The 27,553-nt window shown below is 44.6% G+C and overlaps 1 protein-coding gene across 20 annotated transcripts in view; it reads right to left on the bottom strand.

The window, feature by feature from the left end:
• LOC137331694 (kyphoscoliosis peptidase-like) overlaps positions 1 to 27,553 on the bottom strand; it is a 273,350-nt gene that overhangs the window by 37,589 nt on the left and 208,208 nt on the right. For all 20 annotated transcript variants that reach the window (XM_067995661.1, XM_067995663.1, XM_067995668.1 and 17 more), the window contains 2 exons: positions 27,009 to 27,082; positions 1,874 to 1,982 (listed from right to left, as the gene is read on the bottom strand). In XM_067995661.1, the coding sequence (XP_067851762.1) occupies positions 1,874 to 1,982; positions 27,009 to 27,082 (183 nt within the window). The remainder of the gene's footprint in view (positions 1 to 1,873; positions 1,983 to 27,008; positions 27,083 to 27,553) is intronic.

The raw sequence follows: 27,553 nt of genomic DNA, 5'->3' as shown, positions 1-27,553 counted from the left end.
TTGCCTGCTGTACCTGCGTGCTAACTTTCTGTGTTTCTTGTACGAGGACACACAAATCTCTCTGAACACCAACATTTAATAGTTTCTCACCATTTGAAAAATATTCTGTTTTTCTATTCTTCCTACCAAAGTGAATAACCTCACATTTCCCCACATTATACTCCATCTGCCACCTTCTTGCCACTCACTTAATCTGTCTATATCCCTTTGCAGTCTCTTTGGGTTCAATTTTGAAATGGAGGTGGGTTGGCAGCGGGGTGGGGGGCGGGCGAGGGGGGGGTGCGGTGGGGGTGGGGGGTGAAGGTGCGCATGGTGAACCGTGATAAAAAAAACTTACCATTTGATTGACAGGTTGGCTGCCGACAGGAGCTGCAACACCGATGGGGGAGGGGAGATAAAGAGAGAAAGGGAGAGGTCATCAGGGGCTGGAACAGGGAGTGGAGGATGCTGAAGATCGGGGGTGGGGGGAGAGGGAAGATCGGAGGGGAAAGGGGGAGGTCAGGGGGAGAAGGGGGAGGTCGGAGGGGTAGAGGGGGGGGTCGGGGGGGAGAGGGGGGGTCGGGGGGGAGAGGGAGAGGTCGGGGGTGGAGAGGGGGAGGTCGGGGGGAGAGGGGAAGATCTGGGGGGGTAGAGGGGGAGGTCAGGGGGGGAAAGGGGGAGGTCAGGGGGGAGAGTGGGAGGTCGGGGGGAGAGGGGAAGATTGGGGGAGGAGGGGAAGATCAGGGGAAGGGGAGAGGGGGAGATCGGAGAGGGACATCGGGGGGAGAGAGGGACATCGGAGAGGGAGATATCGGTCATCGGAGCAGGGTGGAAAGGCAGGTTTATTTTGTTTTTTAACTTTGTGCAATGGTTTTTTATTTAATTTATGTTGTTTATTTTTCCCTGATCCGGCCCTGGTTTCACCAGGCGTGAATCGGAAGCCACGTGAAAGTAGTCCAGGTAAGGTTAAAATTGTTTTAACTATCTACTATGTCAGAAATAAAGTACCTTAAGTTCCTCGATGAGGTACATTTGGTTCTTTAACTATCGTCCTGCCGGCTTTAATGGCCAGCGGGACTTCCGCACTCGGGAAGCGCACACGCACACAGGCACATCTGTGGCAACCCCAGAAGTTGGCGGGTTGGAGCCGGCTTCCTCACCCGCTTGGGATTTTCGCCATTTTCACAGCCCCCCTGCCCCCAATGCACCCACAATTTGATTATAAAATTGAGCCCTTTGCGTCATCCTCACAGCTGACTTTCCCACTTAGCTTTGTATCATCAGCAAACTTGGATACATTACGCTCAGTCCCTTCATCTAAGTCATTAATATAGATTGTAAATAGCCGAGGCCCAAGCACTGATCCCTGCGGTACCCCACTAGTTACAGCCTGCCAACCGGAAAATCACCCGTTTACCCCTACTCTCTGTTTTCTGTCCGTTAACCAATTCTCTATACATGCTAATACATTACCCCCAAACCCATGAGCGCTTAGCTTGTGTAACAACCTTTTATGTGGCACCATATCGAAAGCTTTTTGAAAATTCAAACATACTACATCCACTGGTTCCCCTTTATTTACCCTGCTAGTTACATCCTCAAAAACTCTAATATATTTGACAGACACTATTTCCCTTTCATAAAACTATGTTGACTCTGCCTAATCATATTATGATTTTCTAAGTGCTCTGTTACCACTTCCTTAAGAAGAACTTCCTAAGAAGCCCAGAGTTAGAGTAAAGGTCATTGCACAGCTTCCTGGGCACTCTTCAAACAGTTTATGATTGATAGTGCATACAGTGCTAAAGTCAGGCAATTAAACTCACATACATTTCACTTGGGATACAAATATTTCCTGCACAGAATTATAATGATTATTTAGCTGAATATTTACCAATGTGACAACAAATCCATATCCATAATACTCGAACTTTTTCCAGATCTGAGCTTGCATACTGCAGCAGTTCATGCACCAGTTTATCGACACTACTTTTTACAGGAATCTGTTAGGACAAAAGATATTTAACATTGAATAAAATCGCTACAACTGTCATAACTTTTCCTTAATTAAAGAGCATGTACTTTATAACCGGTGACATTTTTTGAACTATGCTTTCAGTTTGTCACCTAACCAACGATTGTCCCTTTAAGAGGTGGAAGTATATCATTTATCGCTCTTTGGACTGTGTAAGATCCCACATTGTGATCATTTGTTCTTTTTGATTCAGTATGGGATCGACAAGCCAGTTTTTGGGAACTGCTGCACCTTCTTACAATAAAGGAGATTTTAAATGCATATATGTTTACGAAAGGACTGATTTTTTTTAATATATAATTGAGCCAAGGTTTAGAATAGCTAAACCAGCCAGTAGTTTTACTGGGCTAGGTAGCACTAATAGACCACCAGACTTCCTAAAGCTAAGGCACAGGTACCCAGAGTCAGCTAACTGACAAACCATTGAAATGCTTCAATGCTAATGCAAGAAATCTTAGAACTGAACTGCTGGAACTACAATCTTACTCAGCATTAGAAAACCCAGATATTATACGTGTTACTGAGACATGGCTAGATTTAAATGGTGGTGCTGAATGCCAGATCGCAGGGTATAACTGTTTTAGGAAAGATAGAATAGGTCAATAGGGAGGTGGTGTAGCCTTATTTGTCAGAAATAATCTGCCTGCTGTGGCAAGAGATATGAGCACACCAGCAGCAGCTGAAGCTTCTTTGGATCCAAGCCAATGGCCCTAAGTTTACGATTGGCACCAGTTATAGACCTTCAGGATCAGGCATCCCGAGCTGAAGAGTAACTTTGTTTACAAATTGTTAAGGCTTCTAGCCTGGGCCCAATTTGCATTATGGGAGAGTTCAACTTTCCTTGTATTAAATGGTCTGATGGTGAACAATCGAGTGTAGTGGGGAGAGTAGCTGAGACTTATGTGGACACCATGGGCATAATTTATACTGGGAGGCCGGAAGAGATTGGGTGGATAAATTTTCATGTGGGAAACCAGGAAGTGAAGTAAGCGCACTGCAATCTGCAAATACAACTCAATTAAAGGTGATTAATTTTGCGTCTGGGTTTTCCGGATTGGCAGGATGGAGGGAGGGAGAGATCATGGAGGAGATCGGGGGTAGGCAGTGGAGGAAATCGGTGGGGGAGCCATGGAGGAGATTGCGAAGGGGGGGGAGCAGTGGAGGAGATTGCGAAGGTGGGGTGGGGGGCATGGAGGAGATTGCGAAGGGGAGGTGGGGGGCGTGGAGGAGATTGCGAAGGTGGGATTGCGAAGGTGGGGGGCGTGGAGGAGATTGCGAAGGGAGGGGGAGCCTTGAAGGAGATTGCGAAGGTGGGGGTGGGGGGCGTGGAGGAGATTGCGAAGGTGGGGTGGGGGGCGTGGAGGAGATTGCGAAGGTGGGGGTGGGGGGCGTGGAGGAGATTGCGAAGGGGGGGGGAGCCATGGAGGAGATTGTGAGGAGGGGGGAGCCATGGAGGACATTGTGAGGAGGGGGGAGCCGTGGAGGAGATTGTGAGGAGGGGGGAGCCGTGGAGGAGATTGTGAGGAGGGGGGAGCCGTGGAGGAGATTGTGAGGAGGGGGGAGCCGTGGAGGAGATTGTGAGGAGGGGGGAGCCGTGGAGGAGATTGTGAAGGGCAGGTGGGGGGTGTGGAGAAGATGGAGGGCTGGGAGGTGATCGGCAGGGCGGAGGTCGGAGGTCGGCGGGAGTTGGTGGCCATCAAAGGGGTTGGGGTTGGTCTTTGGCTGCTGGGCGGGTGGGGGGCGGGGTAGTGGTGGTGGGGTTGGCCATCGAGGGGGAGTTCAGCTGATCGCGAGGGTCTGATCATGGCAGGTGAGCTTGTTGGGCCTGGATGAAACACTCCTGCTTCCTCCGAGCCCATGAGCAGTGCAATAAAGGCCCTCACCTCATGGACCTGGGCCTTCTCATCTCCGAGATTCACCAGCCCCGGGAAAGCCGTCTTGGAGCCGTTAAATTTAAAGGTGAGTAACATTAAATAATGAAATATCTACCGTAACTATTTCCGAGGTTAATTGCCCCACTATTGACCCGCCCGCCAGCAGTAATTGGTGACGTGATTTCCGGGTTTCGGCTGTGCGCAGATCCAAACGCACCCACGTTAAACCCGGGAGTGGCCCTATTGGAGCCGGGTTATGGTCGTGCTCGAAAAAGCTGCAATTTTGACCTCCCACCCATTCTTGGGGGTAAAATTACCCCCCCATAAATGATTGTTTCCTTCCACGGCATGTTGGTGGGGCAACGAGGGGTAAACAAATTCTAGATGTGGTTTTTAGCAGTGACCCCCGTGCTGTATCAAATCTCCGTGTGGGGAACATCTGGACAGCTCTGATCACAATATCATTAGCTTCCATCTTATCGGCCAATCCAAGGCTGCAGCCAATCGAATGTTGGTCCCAGGTTTTAAGATGGATAACTTTATAAAAAGGGTTGACGATCTGGAGAAAGTAGCCTGGGCCACCCTGCTGGACAGGCAATCAAGTACCGCGGGCCAATAGGTTCTAATTAAAACCATTCAAATCTATTTAAACCCATTCTCAAACAGAATGAAACCATATATGTCCCAATGGGTAAAAGAACGACAGAGGGGCAGAAGGGCAAACAAAACCATTATGGTTGACGAGGAATGTACAGAAGCAAATTCGAATGCAACTGAAGGCATTCTACACTCTTAAGGCAATTAACTCAGATGAGAACGGGGAAAATTATCGCATGTAATTAAGGAAGATAAAAACAGCCATAAGATTAACCAAGAGATGTCTGGAAAATAAGTTGGTGAGTAATTGTGGCAGTAATAGCAAAAGCCTTTTTAGCTGCGTCAGTATAAAGGACCCTACAGGGGCCACTAAAGGATACTGTAGGGCAGATTCAAACTAATTCTCAGGTGATGGCAGAGTTGCTAAATAACTATTTTGCATCAGTCTGTACTCTGATGATGATGTTTATGTTCCAGATGAGTATTGAAAAGCATTATTAATATTAAAATAGAGATTAGTGTCATCATGGATAGAATAGGAAAGCTCAAAATTGATAGAGCTCCAGGTCTGGATAATATCCATCCACGGGTGATTAAAGAGATGGGACAGGTGCTCTGTGAGCCCCTTGCCCGTATCTTCAATAGTTCAATAGAGTCAGGAATGGTTCCCTTAGACTGGAAGCTCACTCATGTAGTTCCTATTTTCACAAAAGGGGACAAATCAGAACCGGGGAACGACAGGCCTATCAGCCTGACATCAATTATTGGGAAGTCGCTAGAAGGGATCATAAGAGATGCCTTTTATGATCAATGGGAAATGGAAGGGACCATTAGAAATACACAACACTGCTTCTGAGAAAGTAGGTCGTGCCTGACAAATTTGATAGAGTTTTTTGAGGAAGTCACAAGGGTAGTAGATGAGGGCAATCCAGTAGACATTGTCTACCTGGACTTTCAGAAAGCCTTTGATAAGGTACCTCACATTAGGTTACTTCATAAGATAGAATCATGTGGTATCAGTAGAAATTTGAAACGCTGGATTAGGAATTGGCTCCAATCTCACAGCCAAAAAGTTGTGGTTCACGGATGTGGTTCAGCCTGGAGACATGTCACTAACGGTGTCTTTGTTACCTCTAGACTGGACTATTCCAGTTCTCTCCTGGCCGGCCTCCCATCTTCCACCCTCCATTAACTTGAACTCATTCAAAACTCTGCTGCCTTTACCTTAACTCGTACCAAGTCCCGTTCACCCATCACCCCTGTGCTCGCTGACATACATTGGCTCCTGGTCCGGGAACGCCTTGATTTTAAAATTCTCATCCTTGTTTTCAAATCCCTCCATGACCTTGCCCCTCTCTATCTCTATAACCTCCTCCAGCCCTACACCATCTGAGATCTCTGCACTCCTCCAATTGTTGCCACTTGCCGTATACCCAATTTTCATCGCTGCCTAGGCCCTAAGCTCTGGAATTCACCCCTAAACCTCTCTGCCTCTCTATGTCTCTCTCCTCCTTTAAAACCTACCTCTTTGCCTGTCCTAATATCTCCTTATGTGACTCGGTGTCAAATTTTGTTTGATAACACTTCTGTGAAGTGCCTTAGGAAGTTTTACCATGTTAAAGGAGCTATATAAATGCAAATTGTTGTTATTATCCCCCCCAGCGATCGGTCCTAGGCCCACTACTCTTCACAGTCTTTATTAATGACCTGGACAGTGGTGTTGGGAGTATGGTAAGTTTGAAGATGACACCAAAATCTGTGCAAGGGTTAAGATGGTAGATGAGTGCAATCAAATCCAAAAAGATTTCGATGTGCTGGCAAATGGTACTCAATTTATATAAATGTAATGTCATGCATATTAGTAGGGCCAACACAGAATACATGTATCATTTGCAGGGAAAAGTACTGAAAGAGGTTGAAAGAGAGAAAAGATCTTGGTGTTATTGTGCACAGGTCACACAGGAACATAGGAACAGGAGTAGGCCATTCAGCCCCTCGTGCCTGCTCTGCCATTTGATAAGATCATGGCTGATCTGTGATCTATCTCCATAAACCTGCCGTTGGCCCATATCCCTAAATACCTTTGGTTGCCAAAAAGCAATTTATCTCAGATTTAAATTTAGCAATTGAGCTAGTATCAATTGCCGTTTGCGGAAGAGAGTTCCAAACTTCTACAACCCTTTGTGTGTAGAAGTGTTTTCTAATCTCGCTCCTGAAAGGTCTGGCTCTAATTTTTAGACTGTGCCCCCTACTCCTAAAATCCCCAACCAGCGGAAATAGTTTCTCTCTATCCACCCTATCTGTTCCCCTTAATATCTTATAAACTTCGATCAGATCACCCCTTAACCTTCGAAACTCCATAGAATACAACCCCAATTTGTGTAATCTCTCCTCGTAACTTAACCCTTGAAGTCCGGGTATCATTCTAGTAAACCTACGCTGCACTCCATCCAAGGCCAATATGTCCTTCCGAAGGTGCGGTGCCCAGAACTGCTCACAGTACTCCAGGTGCGGTCTAACCAGGGTTTTGTATAGCTGCAGCATAACTTCTGCCCCCTTGTACTCTAGTCCTCTCGATATAATGGCCAGCATTCGATTAGCCTTATTGATTATTTTCTGCACCTGTTCATGACACTTCAATGATCTATGTACCTGTACCCCTAAGTCCCTTTGGATATCCACAGTTTTTAACTTTTTACCATTTAGAAAGTACCCTGTTCTATCCTTTTTTGATCCAAAGTGGATGACCTCACATTTGTCTACATTGAATTCCATTTGCCACATTTTTGCCCATTCACCTAATCTATCAATATCGCTTTGTAATTTTGTATTTTCATCTGCACTGCTTACAATGCCACCAAAGGTCACTAAAGGTTCATGACCAATGTAGAGAAACTGTAGCTAAAACTAACAAGGTATTGGGTTGTATTAATAGAACCAATCAGTGTAAATCAAAGGACACTATTTTGACACTATACAGGTCACTGGTCAGTCCGTATCTAGAGTACTGAGCCCAGGTTTGGTCCCTCCACATGGTGGGTGATAGGCCGGCCTTGGAAAACGTCCAGAGGAGAGCTACAAGAATGATTCCTCACTTAAAGAACCTCAACTACTCAGATAGTCTCAAGGACCTTGGTCTATTTACTTTGGAGCAGTGTAGACTTAGAGGTGAACCTAAAGAGGGCTATAAAATAATTAAAGAGCTGGATAGTGTGCTGTTGAACGATTATTCCTGTTTAACAGGTTGGGAAGGACCCGGGGACATGAGTTTAAACTATGGGAGAGTAGGAATAGACTGGATGTTGGGCTGTTCTTCTTTTCCCAGAGAGTTTTGAGCCCCTGGAATACATTGCCGGCTGGTGTGGTGGGTGCTGACTCTCTGCCTTCAAGAGGGAGCTGGACTGGTTCCTGACTGGGGCAGAAATCGCATCATATAGAAGGTTAGTGTCTTTATAGATAACACTCGGTCCATGTGATCTCCTGGACTGGTTTCGATTGCATGAGGGAGTCGGAGAGGAATTTTACAGAGTATTTTTTCCCTTATTGGCCCTGGGTTTTTGTCCTGATTTTTTTTCCTCTCCCAGGAGATTACATGGCTGCGGGGTGTGCGTGAGGATCGGTGGGTGGGTGAAGGTCGGGGGAGGGAAGAAGTATTTAGCCATGGTGGCCCAGACATCATGGTATGGGGCAGGCTGGTCTTTTCCTGCCCGTCAATTTCATATGTTCGTAATTGTGGAGGTAACATTAATGTTTATAAACAGTGTTTACATGAGTGTCAGTGTGGCTCAGTGGGTAGCCCTCTCGCCTCTGAGTCAGAAGGTCGTGGATTCAAGTCTCACTCCAGAGACTTGAGCACAAAATCTAGGCTGACACTCCAGTACAGTACTGAGGGAGTGCTGCACTGTCGAAATGCCATCTTTCTGATGAGACATTAAACCGATGCTCCGTCTGCCGTCTCGGGGAGGTAAAAGATCCCGTTGCATTATTTCGAAGAAGAGCAGGAGAGTTCTCCCCGGTGAACTGGCCAATATTTATCCCTCAACCAACATCATTAAAACAGATTATCTGGTCATCATCACATTGCTGTTTGTGGGATAACAGTGAGTACACTTCAAAAGTACTTAATTGGCTGTAAAGCACTTTGGGATGTCCTGAGGTAGTTTTAGTATTTAAAAAAGAAAGATACTGAACAGAATCCCACTGTAGGCTGTGAAGCAATGCATCTCCAAACAGACTGCTCTAGTTGTTCAGAGGACAGGGATTGTAGACCATAAAGTCTTTTGTTATTTGAATGAGATTTATTTCACCAAAAGATGAACACTCATTGATACTGCACAGCATTGGTGCCCGATAATTACTGCAATGTCCCTGATAATGCACAGCATTGGTGCCCAATAATTTTTTTCTATTCTTTTATGGGATGTGGGCATCGCTGGCGAGGCCGACATTTATTGCCCATCCCTAATTGCCCTTGAGAAGGTGGTGGTGAGCCGCCTTCTTGAACCGCTGCAGTCCGCGTGGTGAAGGTTCTCCCACAGTGCTGTTAGGTAGGGAATTCCAGGATTTTGACCCAGTGACGATGAAGGAACAACGATATATTTCCAAGTTGGGATAGAGTGTGACTTGGAAGGGAACATGCAAGTGGTGTTGTTCCCATGTCCTGCTGCTCTTGTCCTTCTAGGTGATAGAGGTCGCAGGTTTGGGAGGTGCTGTCAAAGAAGCCTTGGCGAGTTGCTGCAGTGCATCCTATGGTGTGCTGGTGGTGAAGGGAGTGAATGTTTAGGGTGGTGGATGGGATGCCAATCAAGCGGGCTGTTTTGTCCTGGATGGTGTCGAGCTTCTTGAGTGTTGTTGGAGCTGCACTCATCCAAGCAAGTGGAGAGTATTCCATCACACTCCTGACTTGTGCCTTGTCGATGGTGGAAAGGCTTTGGGGAGTCAGGGGGTGAGTCACTCGCCGCAGAATACCCAGCCTCTGACCTGCTCTTGTAGCCACAGTATTTATGTGGCTGGTCCAGTTAAGTTTCTGGTCAATGGTGAACTCCAGGCTGTTGATGGTGGGGGATTCGGCGATGGTAATGCCGTTGAATGTCAAGGGGAGGTGGTTAGACCCTCTCTTGTTGGAGATGGTCATTGCCTGGCACTTGTCTGACACGAATGTTACTTGCCACTTATCAGCCCAAGCCTGGATGTTGTCCAGGTCTTGCTGCATGTGGGCACAGACTGCTTCATTTTCTGAGGGGTTGTGAATGGAACTGAACACTGTGCAGTCATCAGCGAACATCCCCATTTCTGACCTTATGATGGAGGGAAGGTCATTGATGAAGCAGCTGAAGATGGTTGGGCCTAGGACACTGCCCTGAGGAACTCCTGCAGCAATGTCCTGGGGCTGAGATGATTGGCCTCCAGCAACCACTGCCATCTTCCTTTGTGCAAGGTATGACTCCAGCCACTGGAGAGATTTCCCCCTGATTCCCATTGACTTCAATTTTACGAGGGCTCCTTGGTTCCATACTCGGTCAATTGCTGCGCCCACATCCAAACGCACCTCCATTAAACCCCGAAGTGGGCATATTGGAGCCGGGTTATGGTCGTGCTGGAAAAAGCTGCAATTTTGACCTCCCACCCACTCCCAACCCACCCATTATTGGGGGTTAAAATTACCCCCCAGCTCTCCTCTCCCGAGATTGATTGATGTTTGTTAGGCAAGGGTATTAAGGATTACGGAACCAAGGCGGGTAGATACAGTTAAGATACAGATCAGCTATGATCTAAGTTAATGTCGGAACAGACTCGACGGGCTGAATGGCCTCCTCCTGTTCCTATGTACCCGTCGCTATTTTAGCAATTTCACAGCGGATTCACTTCAATCCTCAGAGGGGTTTGGTATGCACTGAAGCCTGAGCTGTCATACACGGTGCGACTGCACCTCCATGCCCTCTTAACGATGAAGCCTGAAAGGAAGAGGACAAGATTGATTGAGCCAGAGCCCTGAGCTAGACTCCTGTGACCCTCTCTACCCTTGCACTGGCTGGTTGCCAGTTGGCATTCAAAGTCATTCAGATTGGGAGAGCAGTTGCTCCGCCCAGCTTGGTATCGATGCTGTTAACCATGGGCGAGGGACACTTGAATTCATGATGCACGCTCCCAGTGGCTGAGGATCTTAATTGGGAGCGTGATTTTCTCGAATTGCCTCTGTGGATTTTTTTCAACTCATTGAGGTGAATAAATAACCAAAGGTAAAACTTCCAGAGAGAAAACCTCCGCAATCTCTCCTCAGCTCCTGACTACCAATCTGATGGCATAATCTGCCGCATCCAACTCTGACTGATTGCATCGGGGTGCAGTGAATGATTAAGTTTTCCTGAGCTGAGGTCCCACATATTTGGGGCTGCCACTACTATATCTTCATATCCTGCACAAAATTCGGGGAAGGAGCAGTGAACTGATGTCCTGAGGGCCTTGTTTGATCTCTTAAGGGCAGTTTCTGGAAAGGTACCTGGTACCCCTCCTTTTACCCAATGGGATCATATTTATATAATATATTAATAAATGCGGGGTTCAAAACCCCTTTAACAAAAGACATTTGAAGGAAAAGGGTTAATTGTACCCCTTTTAAACAAAGACATTTGAAAACCTGTAACACAGTAATGTGTAAACTGTGTTCTCGCAAATCCTGTTTTCCCTCACTGACACTGATGGCAATGGAAAAGTCTGAGTTTCGGATTGAAGACATTATACTGCGGATAGATATCTAGATTATTAAATACATTAGCTCGATGGATAATATTGAGCTTAAAGCATTGTCAGGCTTTCAAAACACATAGGCTTTTGTAAACACAAGCTTTTCAATGCAGCAGGGGGTAATATAAGGAAAGGCACAGCAAAGGCTTCGGATTGGGAAAGCAATGATAGATAAATGATGGTAATCTGTTCAAAGAACTGGGAGTTGTGAAACATCAAGTAGTATTCCATCCAGCATATGGTCAAATGGCATAAGGAATGGATTTGAAGCAATCAAAATTGGAGACTTAAGGACCATTAAGAATGTCTGGCTGTAGAGATGTAAAGGGCTATCTCTACATGAAAGGCCATAAACAGAGACAGTCAAGGGGCCTTTTACAATCCATCATTCGAGCACATGGTCTTTTCTACATCTAAGGGTCTCCAGTTACATGATCAAAGCCTAAACTGTCAATCATTGAAGTATGTTAATGATTGAGGCATAGCAACAGGGAGCGATTGGACAAAAAGAATGACCCTCCCCAATCCTATTTCCTATTGGTAAAAAAACAATATATAAAGACTTTGAGAAAAGAACAGTCTCTTCACCACCCGGCAGTCACAAGGAATGAACACTGCAGTTGAACATCACGCAAGAAGAAGAGGATCTCGAGGACTGAAGAGCTGATCAACCTTTAGGCCCGATGAGCAAAATCCTTGGTTTAAAGGTTGTACATGTATTAATGATTTGCCTGATGTGTGAATGAATTGTTAAGTCATTACATAATAATGTTGCGAATTATTAAGTGTATAATGGGATTTTATAGAGGAAAATCATTTGTCTGGTTTGATTTTGCTTCATGAATGCTCGTATGAATGATAACATTAAATAATTACTTTCAATTAACGAAACTACCATGAGTGAGGGTGACTTTCTTTGCTTGACTATTCGTTCAGTGTCCAAGAATCACAGGAAATAAGGAATTCCCCACATAACCTGATGTCTGCATGCACTTCCTGTCAACTTCTTCCTTTACAAATCCTTATGTTCCAATATATAATAGAAAAATCCGATGTAAACGTGTCAAGTTGTAATTACCCCTTCTGCTGCAGCGTTGCTACTGTCAGGAAGCCATAATTACAGCAGGACAAGTTTACATAGGTAACTTCCATTGCAAATGTGGACATCATAACTTAATATGGAAATATAGAAATAAATGTTGTGACTTTTGTCATACGTCATGATGAACCTTAATAAAACATTCGTTTGGCCGCGCTGGAGTATTGTGTCCAGTTCTGGGCATCGCATTTTAGGAAAGATGTGAAGGCCTTAGAGAGGGTGCAGAAGAGTTTTACTAGAATGATTCCAGGGATGAGGGACTTTAGTTATGTGGATAGACTGGAGAAGCTGGGGTTGTTCTCCTTGGAACAGAGAAGGTTGCGAGGAGATTTGATAGAGGTATTCAAAATCATGAAGGGTCTAGACAGAGTAGATAGAGAGAAAACATTCCCATTGGCAGAAGAGTTAAGAACCAGAGGGCATAGATTTAAGGTGATTGGCAAAAGAACCAAAGATGACACGAGGAAAAACTTTTTTACACAGTGAGTAGTTAGGATCTGGAATGCACTGCCTTGTTCTTGATTCCCTGTGAGCAGTGCCACAAGAAATCGACTATATATTTTTAAAAATCTATCAATACTGAAGACTACTTGATGTGGGATTGTGTCTTTGTGTTGTTGAGTGAAGAAAGAAGAAAGAAAGACTTGCATTTATATAGCGCCTTTCACTACCTTGGGAACAGCCAATGAAGTACTTTTCAAGTGTAGTCACTGTTGTAATGTAGGAAACGCAGCAGCCAATTTGTGTACAGCAATGTGATAATGACCAGATAATCTGTTTTAGTGATGTTGGTTGAGGGATAAATATTGGCCCCAGGAACTGGGGAGAACTCCAAAATAGTATCATGGGATCTTCTACGTCCACCTGAGAGGGCAAACAGGGCCTCGGATTAACATCTCATCTGAAAGACGTCACCTCCGACAATGCAGAACTCCCTCAGTACTACACTGGAGTATCAGCCTGGATTATGTGTTCAAGTCTCTAGCGTGGGTCTTGAACCCACAATCTTCTGACTCAGAGGTGAGAGTGCTACCCACTGAGCCACGGCTGACACATGGGGCATGATTTTAAACAGGAAAAATGGGTGGGGTGGGGGCAGGGGGCAGTAAAAAATTTTAAAATCTTATACCCACCCCCAATCCGCCCACTTCCAGTTTTAATGGAGGCGGGACGAGAGGCGGGCGACCAACCCACTCTCAGGAAGCAGGTCAGTCATTAAAAGCTTTCAAGGAGGCAGCGGGCCTCCATTTTGACAGGTTTTTTGTTTTTAGCTCCTGGAGGCTGGGATTCCCGGGCCTTCTTCTTCACACTGTGTGAGAGGAGGTGAGAAGGCTCAAAACTTTATAGCACAGCTTGTGAGCCCAACAGGTCTACCTGCAACAAACCCCCCCACGAACTCCGACACTCCCTCCCTGACCCCCCCCGATGACTGAGCCCCCCCCCCCGAAGACCACCCGATAACTGACCACCGGCCCCACCATCCCACCCCACCCAACCCCTCCACCCACACCAACCCCCAATCTAATACTTACCTTTTCACGTCCTCTTCACTCATCATCTCCTGTCCAACTGAGGCCAGCCTGGCCGGTCGGGTGGGAAATGTACAACAAAAAATAAAATACATCCATACATCAAAATCATAAGGACCTCCGGGAAACCCTACCTCCAGGGAAACCCTACCTCCAGGGAAACCCTACCTCCAGGGAAACCCTACCTCCGGGAAACCCTACCTCCGGGAAACCCTACCTCCAGGGAAACCCTACCTCCAGGGAAACCCTACCTCCAGGGAAACCCTACCTCCAGGGAAACCCTACCTCCGGGAAACCCTACCTCCAGGTTTCCCGCCAGGAACTCCCCCCACCCCACCCCCCGGATAAAATCATGCCCATGAAGATTGTAATCAGTTCATACCACAATATGCAGGGATTGGTTCCTGAACATGAAATAATTTGCAGATGTGACTTCAAAATAATCGCAGTCCAACCCTGGAACATAAAATGGTCTTTTGTGGGGAGTAAGAAATTGGATTTGAATAGCGGTGTTATATTCTGTTACTTTTTTCAAACTCATCCTAAACTTCAGAATACTTTTAATGAAAGTCAGAGTTTATCTGAAGAGATCGGTTTTGAATCACTGTACAGCCATTCAAACTGTTTGGGCGTACTTGAAAAGCAGTGTTGAATTGATTTGATTGTGGTTGCTTTTAAATTACTGATTAGGCAGATTGTCGAAAAGAGATAGCATCAGCTAACATTGGGGAAGTAAAATAATGAGCACAAGTTATAAAAGGACTCCTTGTAAAGCTATCTTTCAGGTCCCCTGTGTTGGAGAGGTGTTATTATGTTCATCATAATTTGATATCACTACAACGTCTGCTTGGGATTCACTTCTGTGTGCACACTGCATGCATTGGAGGTGATGTGCAGGTATTAAATATTGCTATAGCGGAACGTAATATCTGCACAAATAGGGACCACCCCTTCCCCCGTCCCATGGTTATAAAAACAATGTTTACATAGCTCTTTCAAAGAGCCGGCACAGGCACGAAGGGCCGAATAGCCTCCTTCTGAGCTGTACAATTCTATGATTTTATGTGGCTATCAGGTTAACTCCCCAAATTGTTCTGCCATGTTATCCTCTGATGATATTGAAAGGTAGATATAGACAGCCATATGCAAAGGTTGTTCGAAGATGAGTGACTTGTGCGTGATTGGCATTCCACACCAGCAGGGGCTGTTAAATCAGAACCAACTGATCCCAATCTGACCAACTCTCCAAACAAACTCCTCTCAAATCCTGGGACATGTCGAGATTTCTTTTTTGTGTCTATTTGACCATAGAAAGATTTTGGTGTGATTTATAGTAAAATGATGTTAAGTTAAATTCGGCTCACAAAAGATTAAATATTCACAGGACAGCCGCATGCTGGGAATGTGGATGAGAATTCAGATGAATGCTTGAGACAATACAGGTTCTGCCATCTCAAGCATGTTACATAGGAACAGGACGAGGCCATTCAGCTCCTCGAGCCTGTTACATTGGAACAGGAGGAGGCCATTCTACCCTTGGAGTATGTTACGTAGAAGTAGGGGAAAGCCATTCAGCCCCTCAAGCCTATTACACAGGAACAGGGGAGGCCATTCAGTCCCTCGAGCCTATTACACAGGAACAGGGGGAGGCCATTCAGCCCCTCGAGCCTATTACACAGGAACAGAAGGAGGCCATTCTGCTCCTCGAGCCTGTTACACTTCAGAAGCACACTTCAGGAAGACATGGACAGACTGGTGAAATGGGCACAGACCAGATGCAATTTAATGCGGATAAGTGTGAAGTGATGAACTTTGGGTGGAACAACATGGAGAGGCAGTATAATCTAAATGGTACTATTTTGAGGGAGACGCAAGAGCAGAGGGACCTGGGGGTGCATATTCAAAATCTTTGAAGGTGGCAGGGCAAGTTGATAAGGCAGTTAAGAAAGTGTATGGAATACTTGGCTTTATAAATAGGGGCATTAAATACAAAAATAAGGAAGACATGCAAAACCTTTACAAATCACTGGTTGGGCCTCAGGTGGAGTATTGTGTACAGTTCTGGGCACCGCACTTTAGGAAGGATGTCAAGGCCTTGGAGAGAGTACAGAGGAGGTTTACCAGGATGATACCAGGGATGAGGGACTTTAGTTATGTGGAGAGACTGGAGAAGCTGGGATTGTTCTCCTTAGAGCAGAGACGGTTAAGGGGAGACCTATTAGAGGTATTCAAAATTATGAGGGGTTTTGATAGTGCAAGTATCAGAGCAGAATGGCCTCCTCCTGTTCCAATTCTGGGTACCACACTTAAGGAAGGATGTGAAGGCCTTAGAGAGGGTGCAGAAGAGATTTACTAGAATGGTTCCAGGGATGAGGGACTTCAGTTACGTGGATAGATTGGAGAAGCTGGGGTTGTTCTCCTTAGTGTGGAGAAGGTTGAGAGGAGATTTGATAGAAGTGTTCAAAATCATGAAGGGTCTAGACAGAGTAGATAGAGAGAAACTGTTCCCATTGGCAGAAGGGTAATTGGCAAAAAGAACCTAAAGTGATATGAGGAAAAACTTTTTTACGCAGCAAATGGTTAGGATCTGGAATGCACTGCCCGAGGGGATGGTGGAAGCAAATTCAATCGTGGCTTTCAAAAGGGAATTGGATAAATACTTGAAGGAAAAAACTTGCAGGGCTATGGGGAAATGGTGGGGGAGTGGGACTAGCTGGATTGTTCTTGCAGAGAGACGGCACGGGCTCGATGGGCTGAATAGCCTCCTTCTGTGCTGTAGCCATTCCATGAGTCCATGATTCTATGAAGTAAGGAGAAACTGTTTCCTTTGGCAAATGGGTTGGTAACCAAAGGTCATAGATTTAAAATAATTGGCAAAAGAACTAGAGGGGAAATGAGGGGAAATTCTTTCACTCACAGGGTTGTTAAGATCTGGAACACACTACCTGAAAGGGTGGTGGAAGCAGATTCATAGGAACTTTCAAAAGGCAGTTGGACATGTACTTGAAGAGGGCTAATTTGTAGGGTTTTGGGGAACAAGCTGAGATGGGGACTAAATTGGATAACTCTTTCAAAGAGCCGGCACAGGCACGATGGGCCGAATGGCCTCCTTCTGTGATGTAAGATTCTATGATTCATTTAAATAAAGACATTCCAGGAAGCAGACACACATCAGATGTAGAAATGCCCCAGTCATTTCAGCTTAGCAGAAGGAAGGTTCTAGAAGCCTTCACCTAGGTGGTGGTAACCAGTTTGATTGGCAGCTCAACTGGACATTTGTGGAGGTGAAGAGCTGGGGTGGGGTAAGAGGACGAGCCTTTGGTTTCCTGTCCAGTGAAGAAATAAAAGGACAAAAGAACATCAGTTTCGAAGATCTAGTAACAAAGACTGACGCAGGGTGAGAGTGTCCTCTGAGGTAATACCGACTAGGACCAGAGGAATCACTGGTCAGAAAAGTTCAATGTAGCTCATTAACAAGGACAGCATGGCATGTTTTGTCACAAGAAGTGTTATAAAATTAGCTGTAATTCATTGTTCTGTTCATTTCACTTATTGTTTGTAAAATAAACCCGCCCATCAATTAAAATTTGTCCTTATCTCACTAAAGTGTTAATCAGTGCGCCTTTCAGAAGTCTGGAGACGTGCACATGTCAGAGCATGCTGGATTATTGTATCCCATTCACATAACAAGGGCTTTCATTGTTACACTAGTGTAACCCAAGGGTTGTATCATCAGATATTAGGCAGTAAAGATGAACTCTTGGTCATAAGGAACCTGAGATCCACTTACAAGAGAGTCTGGTGATGCTGCAGCTCAAAGTATCTGTTGCAGCCCCAGCACAGTCTGTGTTGATGGAGGAGTTAAGGCTGCTGTGACAGGTCAGACAGATAAGACAGTGACATTTGAGCTGGTGAGAGCCAAGAAATGGAAGAGCAAACAGAGCAGCAGGGGTCAGACAGTAACTACTGAAATGTATTTAGTGTCCATGAAATTCAGTAAAGGAACCACTTGCATTTATATAGCCTGCCTCATGTACAGAGAGAGATCTCCGAGCACGTCATAAGGTGGAGAAGAAAATGTTACATGTTAAAGAGGAAGGCAGGAGGGGATGATAGGAGGACAAGGGCAATGGCACAGGTGAAAAGTTTTCAGGATGCTCTTAAAAGTGTTGAAGAAAGTGGCAAAGCAAAAATGGTTAGGCAGGGAGTTTCAGAAGGCAGGGGCACAGTGGCTGATAGAGCAGCTAATGGTGGAGAGAGAAGAAGGGGGAAGGGGTAACCCAATGTAGGAAGAGTGGAGGCTGCATATGAGGACATAGGGCTGGAGGAGGTCTCTGAGGTAAGGTGCCTGGTAAGGAAGTGGATCAGGAAGTCAATTTAATAAGCAACAAGGTTCCAGTTGTGCTTGGGGTGGGGGTGGCGGGGGTGATTGGGGTGGTGGGAATGGCGGGAGTGGCGGGGGTGATTGGGGATGGCGGGGGTGATTGGGGATGGCGGGGGTGATTGGGGATGGCGGGGGTGATTGGGGTGGTGGAGCAGTGGGGGGTGGCGGGGGGTGATTGGGGTGGTGGAGCAGTGGGGGGTGGCGTGGGGTGATTGGGGATGGCGGGGGTGATTGGGGTGGTGGAGCAGTGGGGGGTGGCGGGGTTGATTGGGGATGGCGGGGGTGATTGGGGTGGTGGAGCAGTGGGGGGGTGGCGGGGGGTGATTGGGGATGGCGGGGGTGATTGGGGGTGGTGGGGGCGATTGGGGTGGTGGGGGCGATTGGGGTGGTGGGGGCGATTGGGGTGGTGGGGGCGATTGGGGTGGTGGGAATGGCGGGAGTGGCGGGGGTGATTGGGGTGGTGGAGCAATGGGGGGTGGCGGGGGTGATTGGGGATGGCGGGGGTGATTGGGGGTGGCGGGGGCGATTGGGGTGGTGGGGGCGATTGGGGCGGTGGAGCAGTGGGGGGTGGCGGGGATGATTGGGGTGATTGGGGTACAGGACTTTCTGTGGGTGAGGCTGTGAACCATGGCAGTCTGAATGTGTTGTTATTTCTTGTTGCAGGGAGGTTGGTTGAGTCTAGAGGCAATAAAGCATCAAGTAACATCTTAGGAACAACATCATCTCCAGGTTTCTCTCCAGTCACACACAGTCCCGTGATTTGGACATATATCACAGTTGCTTCACCATCACCGGCCAGTATTGTAAGAATATTGGGAACAGGGAGGAATTGACACCACTTTCTTAATGCTATTAACCATCATGCTCTGTAGGCTGAGCTGCTTATTTTGCTGAATTGTAAAATACTGACTTTTGACTAATGACGGAACCTTATTACACTCATTGTGAGGCAAAGACAGCTGCGATAGAAAGAGGAACAATGATCCAAACATACTAATAAGAACGGGACAATGGCGACTCAGCTGGGAATGGGCAATAAATGCCCAAATCCCAGAAACAATTTTATAAAAAGATTAAGGTTTTGTGACACGGGGGATAGGCAGAGGCAGGTGATGTGTGAGTGGAAGAAGGCAGTCTTGGTAAAGAAATGGATCTGGGAAAGAAAGCCAAGCCCATGGTTAAGTAGTATGACAAGATTCCAAACCTCTGGACCGAGGGAGCAGGCAGGAAAGATGACTGAGTGGGGACCAGACCGGCACAGGTGCTGGCAGGAGCTGTAAAGGATCACTTCAATCTAGCTGGACGTGAAGGTTTAGGTACTTTGAGCAACGCTGAACTCCTGGGAATTTCTGGGTTAGTGTAAATAGTTTATTCAGATGAGTTCCTGGCTGATATTAGGCCTAGTGTTGGGAGCTGACCAAAGGTGGGGACTAGGAAATCGAGTGCAAGTCTAATCCTGCACCTGCACAAAAGGCATTCCAAGGGAAAAGTTAAAGGGTTGCAGCCGTTTAAAGGCAAGTGGCTGCATTTGTGGGTGGATATATTATGGATACACTTTATAGATACCAATGACAAATTGCATTTATATAAGGGATGTATATTCACTCTATGAATTTATATGAAGAATGTATATTCACTCTGTGAATTTATATAAGGGATGTATATTCACTATGAAATGATATAAGGGATGTATATTCACTATGAATTTATATAAGGGATGTATATTCACTATGAATTTATATAAGGGATGTATATTCACTATGAATTTATATAAGGGATGTATATTCACTATGAATTTATATAAGGGATGTATATTCACTCTATGAATTTATATAAGGGATGTATATTCACTCTATGAATTTATACAAGGGATGTATATTCACTCTATGAATTTATACAAGGGATGTATATTCACTCTGTGAATTTATATAAGGGATGTATATTCACTCTATGAATTTATATAAGGGATGTATATTCACTCTGTGAATTTATATAAGGGATGTATATTCACTCTATGAATTTATATAAGCGATGTATATTCACTCTATGAATTTATATAAGGGATGTATATTCACTCTGTGAATTTATACAAGGGATGTATATTCACTCTATGAATTTATACAAGGGATGTATATTCACTCTGTGAATTTATATAAGGGATGTATATTCACTCTGTGAATTTATACAAGGGATGTATATTCACTCTGTGAATTTATATAAGGGATGTATATTCACTCTATGAATTTATATAAGGGATGTATATTCACTCTGTGAATTTATATAAGGGATGTATATTCACTCTATGAATTGATATAAGGGATGTATATTCACTCTATGAATTTATATAAGGGATGTATATTCACTCTGTGAATGTATACAAGGGATGTATATTCACTCTATGAATTTATATAAGGGATGTATATTCACTCTATGAATTTATATAAGGGATGTATATTCACTCTGTGAATTTATATAAGGGATGTATATTCACTCTATGAATTTATATAAGGGATGTATATTCACTCTGTGAATTTATACAAGGGATGTATATTCACTCTATGAATTTATACAAGGGATGTATATTCACTCTGTGAATTTATATAAGGGATGTATATTCACTCTGTGAATTTATATAAGGGATGTATATTCACTCTGTGAATGTATACAAGGGATGTATATTCACTCTATGAATTTATATAAGGGATGTATATTCACTCTATGAATTTATATAAGGGATGTATATTCACTCTATGAATTTATATAATGGATGTATATTCACTCTATGAATTTATATAAGGGATGTATATTCACTCTATGAATTTATATAAGGGATGTATATTCACTCTATGAATTTATATAAGGGATGTATATTCACTCTGTGAATTTATATAAGGGATGTATATTCACTCTGTGAATGTATACAAGGGATGTATATTCACTCTATGAATTTATATAAGGGATGTATATTCACTCTATGAATTTATATAAGGGATGTATATTCACTCTATGAATTTATATAATGGATGTATATTCACTCTATGAATTTATATAAGGGATGTATATTCACTCTATGAATTTATATAAGGGATGTATATTCACGCTATGAATTTGTATAAGGGATGTATATTCACTATGAATTTATATAAGGGATGTATATTCACTATGAATTTATATAAGGGAGGTATATTCACTCTATGAATTTATACAAGGGATGTATATTCACTCTATGAATTTATATAAGGGATGTATATTCACTCTATGAATTTTTATAAGGGATGTATATTCACTATGAATTTATACAAGGGATGTATATTCACTGTATGAATTTTTATAAGGGATGTATATTCACTCTGTGAATTTATATAAGGGATGTATATTCACTCTGTGAATGTATACAAGGGATGTATATTCACTCTATGAATTTATATAAGGGATGTATATTCACTCTATGAATTGATATAAGGGATGTATATTCACTCTATGAATTTATATAATGGATGTATATTCACTCTATGAATTTATATAAGGGATGTATATTCACTCTATGAATTTATATAAGGGATGTATATTCACGCTATGAATTTGTATAAGGGATGTATATTCACTATGAATTTATATAAGGGATGTATATTCACTATGAATTTATATAAGGGAGGTATATTCACTCTATGAATTTATACAAGGGATGTATATTCACTCTATGAATTTATATAAGGGATGTATATTCACTCTATGAATTTATATAAGGGATGTATATTCACGCTATGAATTTGTATAAGGGATGTATATTCACTATGAATTTATATAAGGGATGTATATTCACTATGAATTTATATAAGGGAGGTATATTCACTCTATGAATTTATACAAGGGATGTATATTCACTCTATGAATTTTTATAAGGGATGTATATTCACTATGAATTTATACAAGGGATGTATATTCACTGTATGAATTTATATAAGGGATGTATATTCACTCTGTGAATTTATATAAGGGATGTATATTCACTCTGTGAATTTATATAAGGGATGTATATTCACTCTATGAATTTATACAAGGGATGTATATTCACTCTATGAATTTATACAAGGGATGTATATTCACTCTATGAATTTATACAAGGGATGTATATTCACTCTATGAATTTATATAAGGGATGTATATTCACTCTATGAATTTAAATAAAGGATGTATATTCACTCTATGAATTTATACAAGGGATGTATATTCACTCTATGAATTTATACAAGGGATGTATATTCACTCTATGAATTTATACAAGGGATGTATATTCACTCTATGAATTTATATAAGGGATGTATATTCACTCTATGAATTTATATAAGGGATGTATATTCACTCTATGATTTTATATAAGGGATGTATATTCACTCTATGAATTTATATAAGGGATGTATATTCACTCTATGAATTTATACAAGGGATGTATATTCGCTCTATGAATTTATATAAGGAATGTATATTCACTCTATGAATTTTCTCAGGGATGTATATTCACTCTGTGAATTTATATAAGGGATGTATATTCACTTTATGAATTTTTATAAGCCTTTATTAAGGAAAGCATTTGCTGCCAAATAGCAACATCAGGTAAAATAAATATGGAGGCAGGAAATGGAGGCTGTGGGCAAACAATGGACCTGTTTGATGGCTGGTGAGGTGGGTGAGCTGCTGAATCTGGAGGATGTGAGGAGGGTTCCCCTCAGTGGTACCTGAGGACACTCCTCTCAAAGGAAAGTAGTTCATTATGCCTGGTAGGAGGTGCCAGCCAGGCTCAAAGCCGTGTGCACTATCCGCAAGACCTGTAGACAGCACAACAGCAGATGGCACATCTTAAAGACAGTGCCAAGGCAGGCCTACCCACAGCGCCATTTACCAGGTGCATGTCCCGTGTATGCATCCAACAAAGTTTTGTCAAGAAAATTACAACAAGCCAGATAGGTTAGCAGATATGGTTGATGGCACACTGGTGGATGCTGGTAGTTTGGATCTGGTGCCTACTGATCTCCCTGGCATGTCTTCATTCAACTAACCCCATTTAAAATATTAAATACCCTGATTAGGCGGCTTTCAAAGCAAACCCCAACATTAAGGTAACTGGGTCTTGCCAAAGGACATGGACTTGGTGTAGCTTCCTTTGTGTATGATGGCAACCCATGAGGTGGACTGAGCATTGTTTTGGGCGACACTTTACAGATCGTGTCTCCTTTAAGGATCTTCCTGTTTAATATAACTCTTCAAAAGAGTTCCTGCACAGTCAACTTCTCTGTGATACTGAGAAAAATGATACCTTCGCTTTTGTCATTACAGAAATGTTCCCTTTCATGATCCAATCCGAAAAAGACATGAAACATTAGCTGGGGAAACAACAATAAATCTGTGTACTTTACATTCCCTGTATAATTGCCCATAATAATTTCATGTACTTTAAAGGACCATCAGGCAGTTGCTTGTATTGTTACCTCCATTCCCTTTCCCCCCACTCCCAATCTCCTCCCCAGCTTCCCTCCCACTCTAGCTCTTATCCCCTATTACTCTTTTGCCCCATTTCCCCTCTCCTTACTCATTTCCTGCAACTCCTGCCCCCCCTCCTCATGCAACTTCTGACCTGGCCCCCATGCTTGATGACATTGTTAATGGCTCCCTTTCCTCTTGCACCATCCCCTCACCCTTTTAAAACTGTTCTCTCAATTTCACTCCTCGTAAAAACCCACCCTCGGCTCATCCACCACACTACAGTCTAAACTCTAAGCCCCCTTCCCTTTCTAACCCATTGATGCCTTCCAGCTCTTACCCATTTCACTCAAATCTCCCTGTTCGAATCCCTCCAATCCAAGCTATTCATAGTGTCCAAGAAGGTCCTGGCCAAAGCTGTGACCACAGCTGTGCATTATGCACCCTGACCTTGTCGACCTCTCTGCAGAGGTTTTATTTGGTGAACCACTTCTCTTCCATTGACCTGCTCTGCGGGACTCCCCTTTGCACGGTTCCATTCCTATTCATCTGAATGCTGCCAACCATTCTCCAGCAATCACTTCTCTCCCAGCCCCTTCACTGTCCCCTCTGAGGTCCCCCGAGGATCTAGCCTTGGCCTCTTCCCCTTCCTCATCCCCATGATCTCCCTCAGGGACATCAACCGCAGACATAGGGTCAGCTTCCATATGCATGCTGATGACATTTTCTGGTGGCATTTCTCATGGTAAGTTGGAGAAGACACTACATTACGGCATTTAAACCAATGTACCCAATCTGCTAACTTTCCATTTTTTTCTAGCTCAACAAACACAGCAAGATGGCAGGGTAGATATTCCAGGTTGTAGGTAGAAAACAGGAAGGTAAAGTAATGGGGAGTGGAAGAGTCATGTTTAGCAATGGTGGAAGGTGATGTGGTGTACAGTGGTGGAAGGTGATGTGGTGTACAGTGGTGGAAGGTGATGGGATGTACCGAGGTGTACAGTGGTGGAAGGTGATGTGGTGCACAGTGGTGGAAGGTGATGTGGTGCACAGTGGTGGAAGGTGATGTGGTGTACAGTGGTGGAAGGTGATGTGGTGTACAGTGGTGGATGGTGATGTGGTGTACATTGGTGGAAGGTGATGTGGTGTACAGTGGTGGAAGGTGATGTGGTGTACAGTGGTGGAAGGTGATGTGGTGTACGGTGGTGGAAGGTGATGTGGTGCACAGTGGTGGAAGGTGATGTGGTGTACAGTGGTGGAAGGTGATGTGGTGCACAGTGGTGCACAGTGGTGGAAGGTGATGTGGTGCACAGTGGTGGAAGGTGATGTGGTGCACAGTGGTGGAAGGTGATGTGGTGCACAGTGGTGGAAGGTGATGTGGTGTACAGTGGTGGAAGGTGATGTGGTGCACAGTGGTGTACAGTGGTGGAAGGTGATGTGGTGTACGGTGGTGTACAGTGGTGGAAGGTGATGTGGTGTACGGTGGTGTACAGTGGTGGAAGGTGATGTGGTGTACAGTGGTGGAAGGTGATGTGGTGCACAGTGGTGTACAGTGGTGGAAGGTGATGTGGTGTACGGTGGTGTACAGTGGTGGAAGGTGATGTGGTGTACAGTGGTGGAAGGTGATGTGGTGCACAGTGGTGTACAGTGGTGGAAGGTGATGTGGTGTACGGTGGTGTACAGTGGTGGAAGGTGATGTGGTGTACGGTGGTGTACAGTGGTGGAAGGTGATGTGGTGTACGGTGGTGTACAGTGGTGGAAGGTGATGTGGTGTACAGTGGTGGAAGGTGATGGGATGTACCGAGGTGTACAGTGGTGGAAGGTGATGTGGTGTACCGAGGTGTACCGTGGTGGAAGGTGATGGGATGTACCGAGGTGTACAGTGGTGGAAGGTGATGTGGTGTACCGAGGTGTACCGTGGTGGAAGGTGATGTGGTGTACCGAGGTGTACAGTGGTGGAAGGTGATGGGATGTACCGAGGTGTACCGTGGTGGAAGGTGATGGGATGTACCGAGGTGTACCGTGGTGGAAGGTGATGGGATGTACCGAGGTGTACCGTGGTGGAAGGTGATGGGATGTACCGAGGTGTACCGTGGTGGAAGGTGATGGGATGTACCGAGGTGTACCGTGGTGGAAGGTGATGGGATGTACCGAGGTGTACAGTGGTGGAAGGTGATGGGATGTACCGAGGTGTACCGTGATGGAAGGTGATGTGGTGTACCGAGGTGTACAGTGGTGGAAGGTGATGGGATGTACCGAGGTGTACCGTGGTGGAAGGTGATGTGGTGTACCGAGGTGTACAGTGGTGGAAGGTGATGTGGTGTACCGAGGTGTACAGTGGTGGAAGGTGATGTGGTGTACCGAGGTGTACCGTGGTGGAAGGTGATGGGATGTACCGAGGTGTACAGTGGTGGAAGGTGATGTGGTGTACCGAGGTGTACAGTGGTGGAAGGTGATGTGGTGTACCGAGGTGTACAGTGGTGGAAGGTGATGGGATGTACCGAGGTGTACCGTGGTGGAAGGTGATGTGGTGTACCGTGGTGGAAGGTGATGTGGTGTACCGAGGTGTACCGTGGTGGAAGGTGATGTGGTGTACCGAGGTGTACAGTGGTGGAAGGTGATGGGATGTACCGAGGTGTACCGTGGTGGAAGGTGATGGGATGTACCGAGGTGTACAGTGGTGGAAGGTGATGTGGTGTACCGAGGTGTACAGTGGTGGAAGGTGATGTGGTGTACCGAGGTGTACAGTGGTGGAAGGTGATGGGATGTACCGAGGTGTACCGTGGTGGAAGGTGATGGGATGTACCGAGGTGGAAGGTGATGGGATGTACCGAGGTGTACAGTGGTGGAAGGTGATGGGATGTACCGAGGTGTACAGTGGTGGAAGGTGATGGGATGTACCGAGGTGTACAGTGGTGGAAGGTGATGGGATGTACCGAGGTGTACCGTGGTGGAAGGTGATGTTTGGTACGGTGAGGGGTATGGGAGAGAGCATAAGTGAAAAATTGAGCCCCTTGTGTCATTTCCAGTATGAAAGCCAATGTGGCAAAATAAAAACAGGAGTTCCACAGACCGAGTGATGACCGAGGACTCTTTCTTTAAAGTCAATAATGATTGGCAGGTTAGCCAATGAGTCAGACAAATGGTGAAAAAAGATTGTTTGGGAGTTGGAACAAACTGGAACAAAGGGAGGATTCTGGTCCAGCTAAAGACTAAATGCTTCAGTTTTTCATTTGGAAAGAGTACGGGCTGGAAAATACCAGTTTGACCTGATCCTCTCATGTGTTACCTTACAAGCGTATACGTCAAGGGCCTCAAATTCTTTCAAATTCATTTTCATGGACTTTAGGTTGAACATGTCATCTGAAAAATAAAGTAATTAATTTTTTTTAACAGCTTAGAATTGCATTGCTTATTTAATATTAGACCAATTCACTAAACCTCACTAAACCTCTTGATCTTAAAGGGCGATAGTCACCTGGTATGCCCTTGCAAGTTCTTTTTGATGCAGTCAGTGATGTTGCTGTGACACTAGTTTTACACACCCTAGCAGACTGTTTAACTTGCTGCCAAATGTTTCCCATGCTTTCTGCTCTATGATCTTACCTGTTTGGCCTACATGGCAAACTGCTTAGTGTAGTTTGTCCTTGGCTGTTCCATTCCAATGACAATGTGCCTTTAATCCTGGAAGCTTATCAACTCCAATGAGGCAATAGTTATGTATACTTAGTGAGTGAAAAGGGAATCTAGTCACTCTTTTGCTCATGAGAATATTCCAGATATGCAGCAAGGCAATCAACTCAAGAAACCCTGTTAAGCAATGAGTTTTCCAGT

The sequence above is a fragment of the Heptranchias perlo genome, chromosome 13, assembly GCF_035084215.1.
Source record: "Heptranchias perlo isolate sHepPer1 chromosome 13, sHepPer1.hap1, whole genome shotgun sequence".
Lineage (NCBI taxonomy): Eukaryota > Metazoa > Chordata > Chondrichthyes > Hexanchiformes > Hexanchidae > Heptranchias > Heptranchias perlo.
This window is presented reverse-complemented; position numbering and strand designations above follow the sequence as displayed.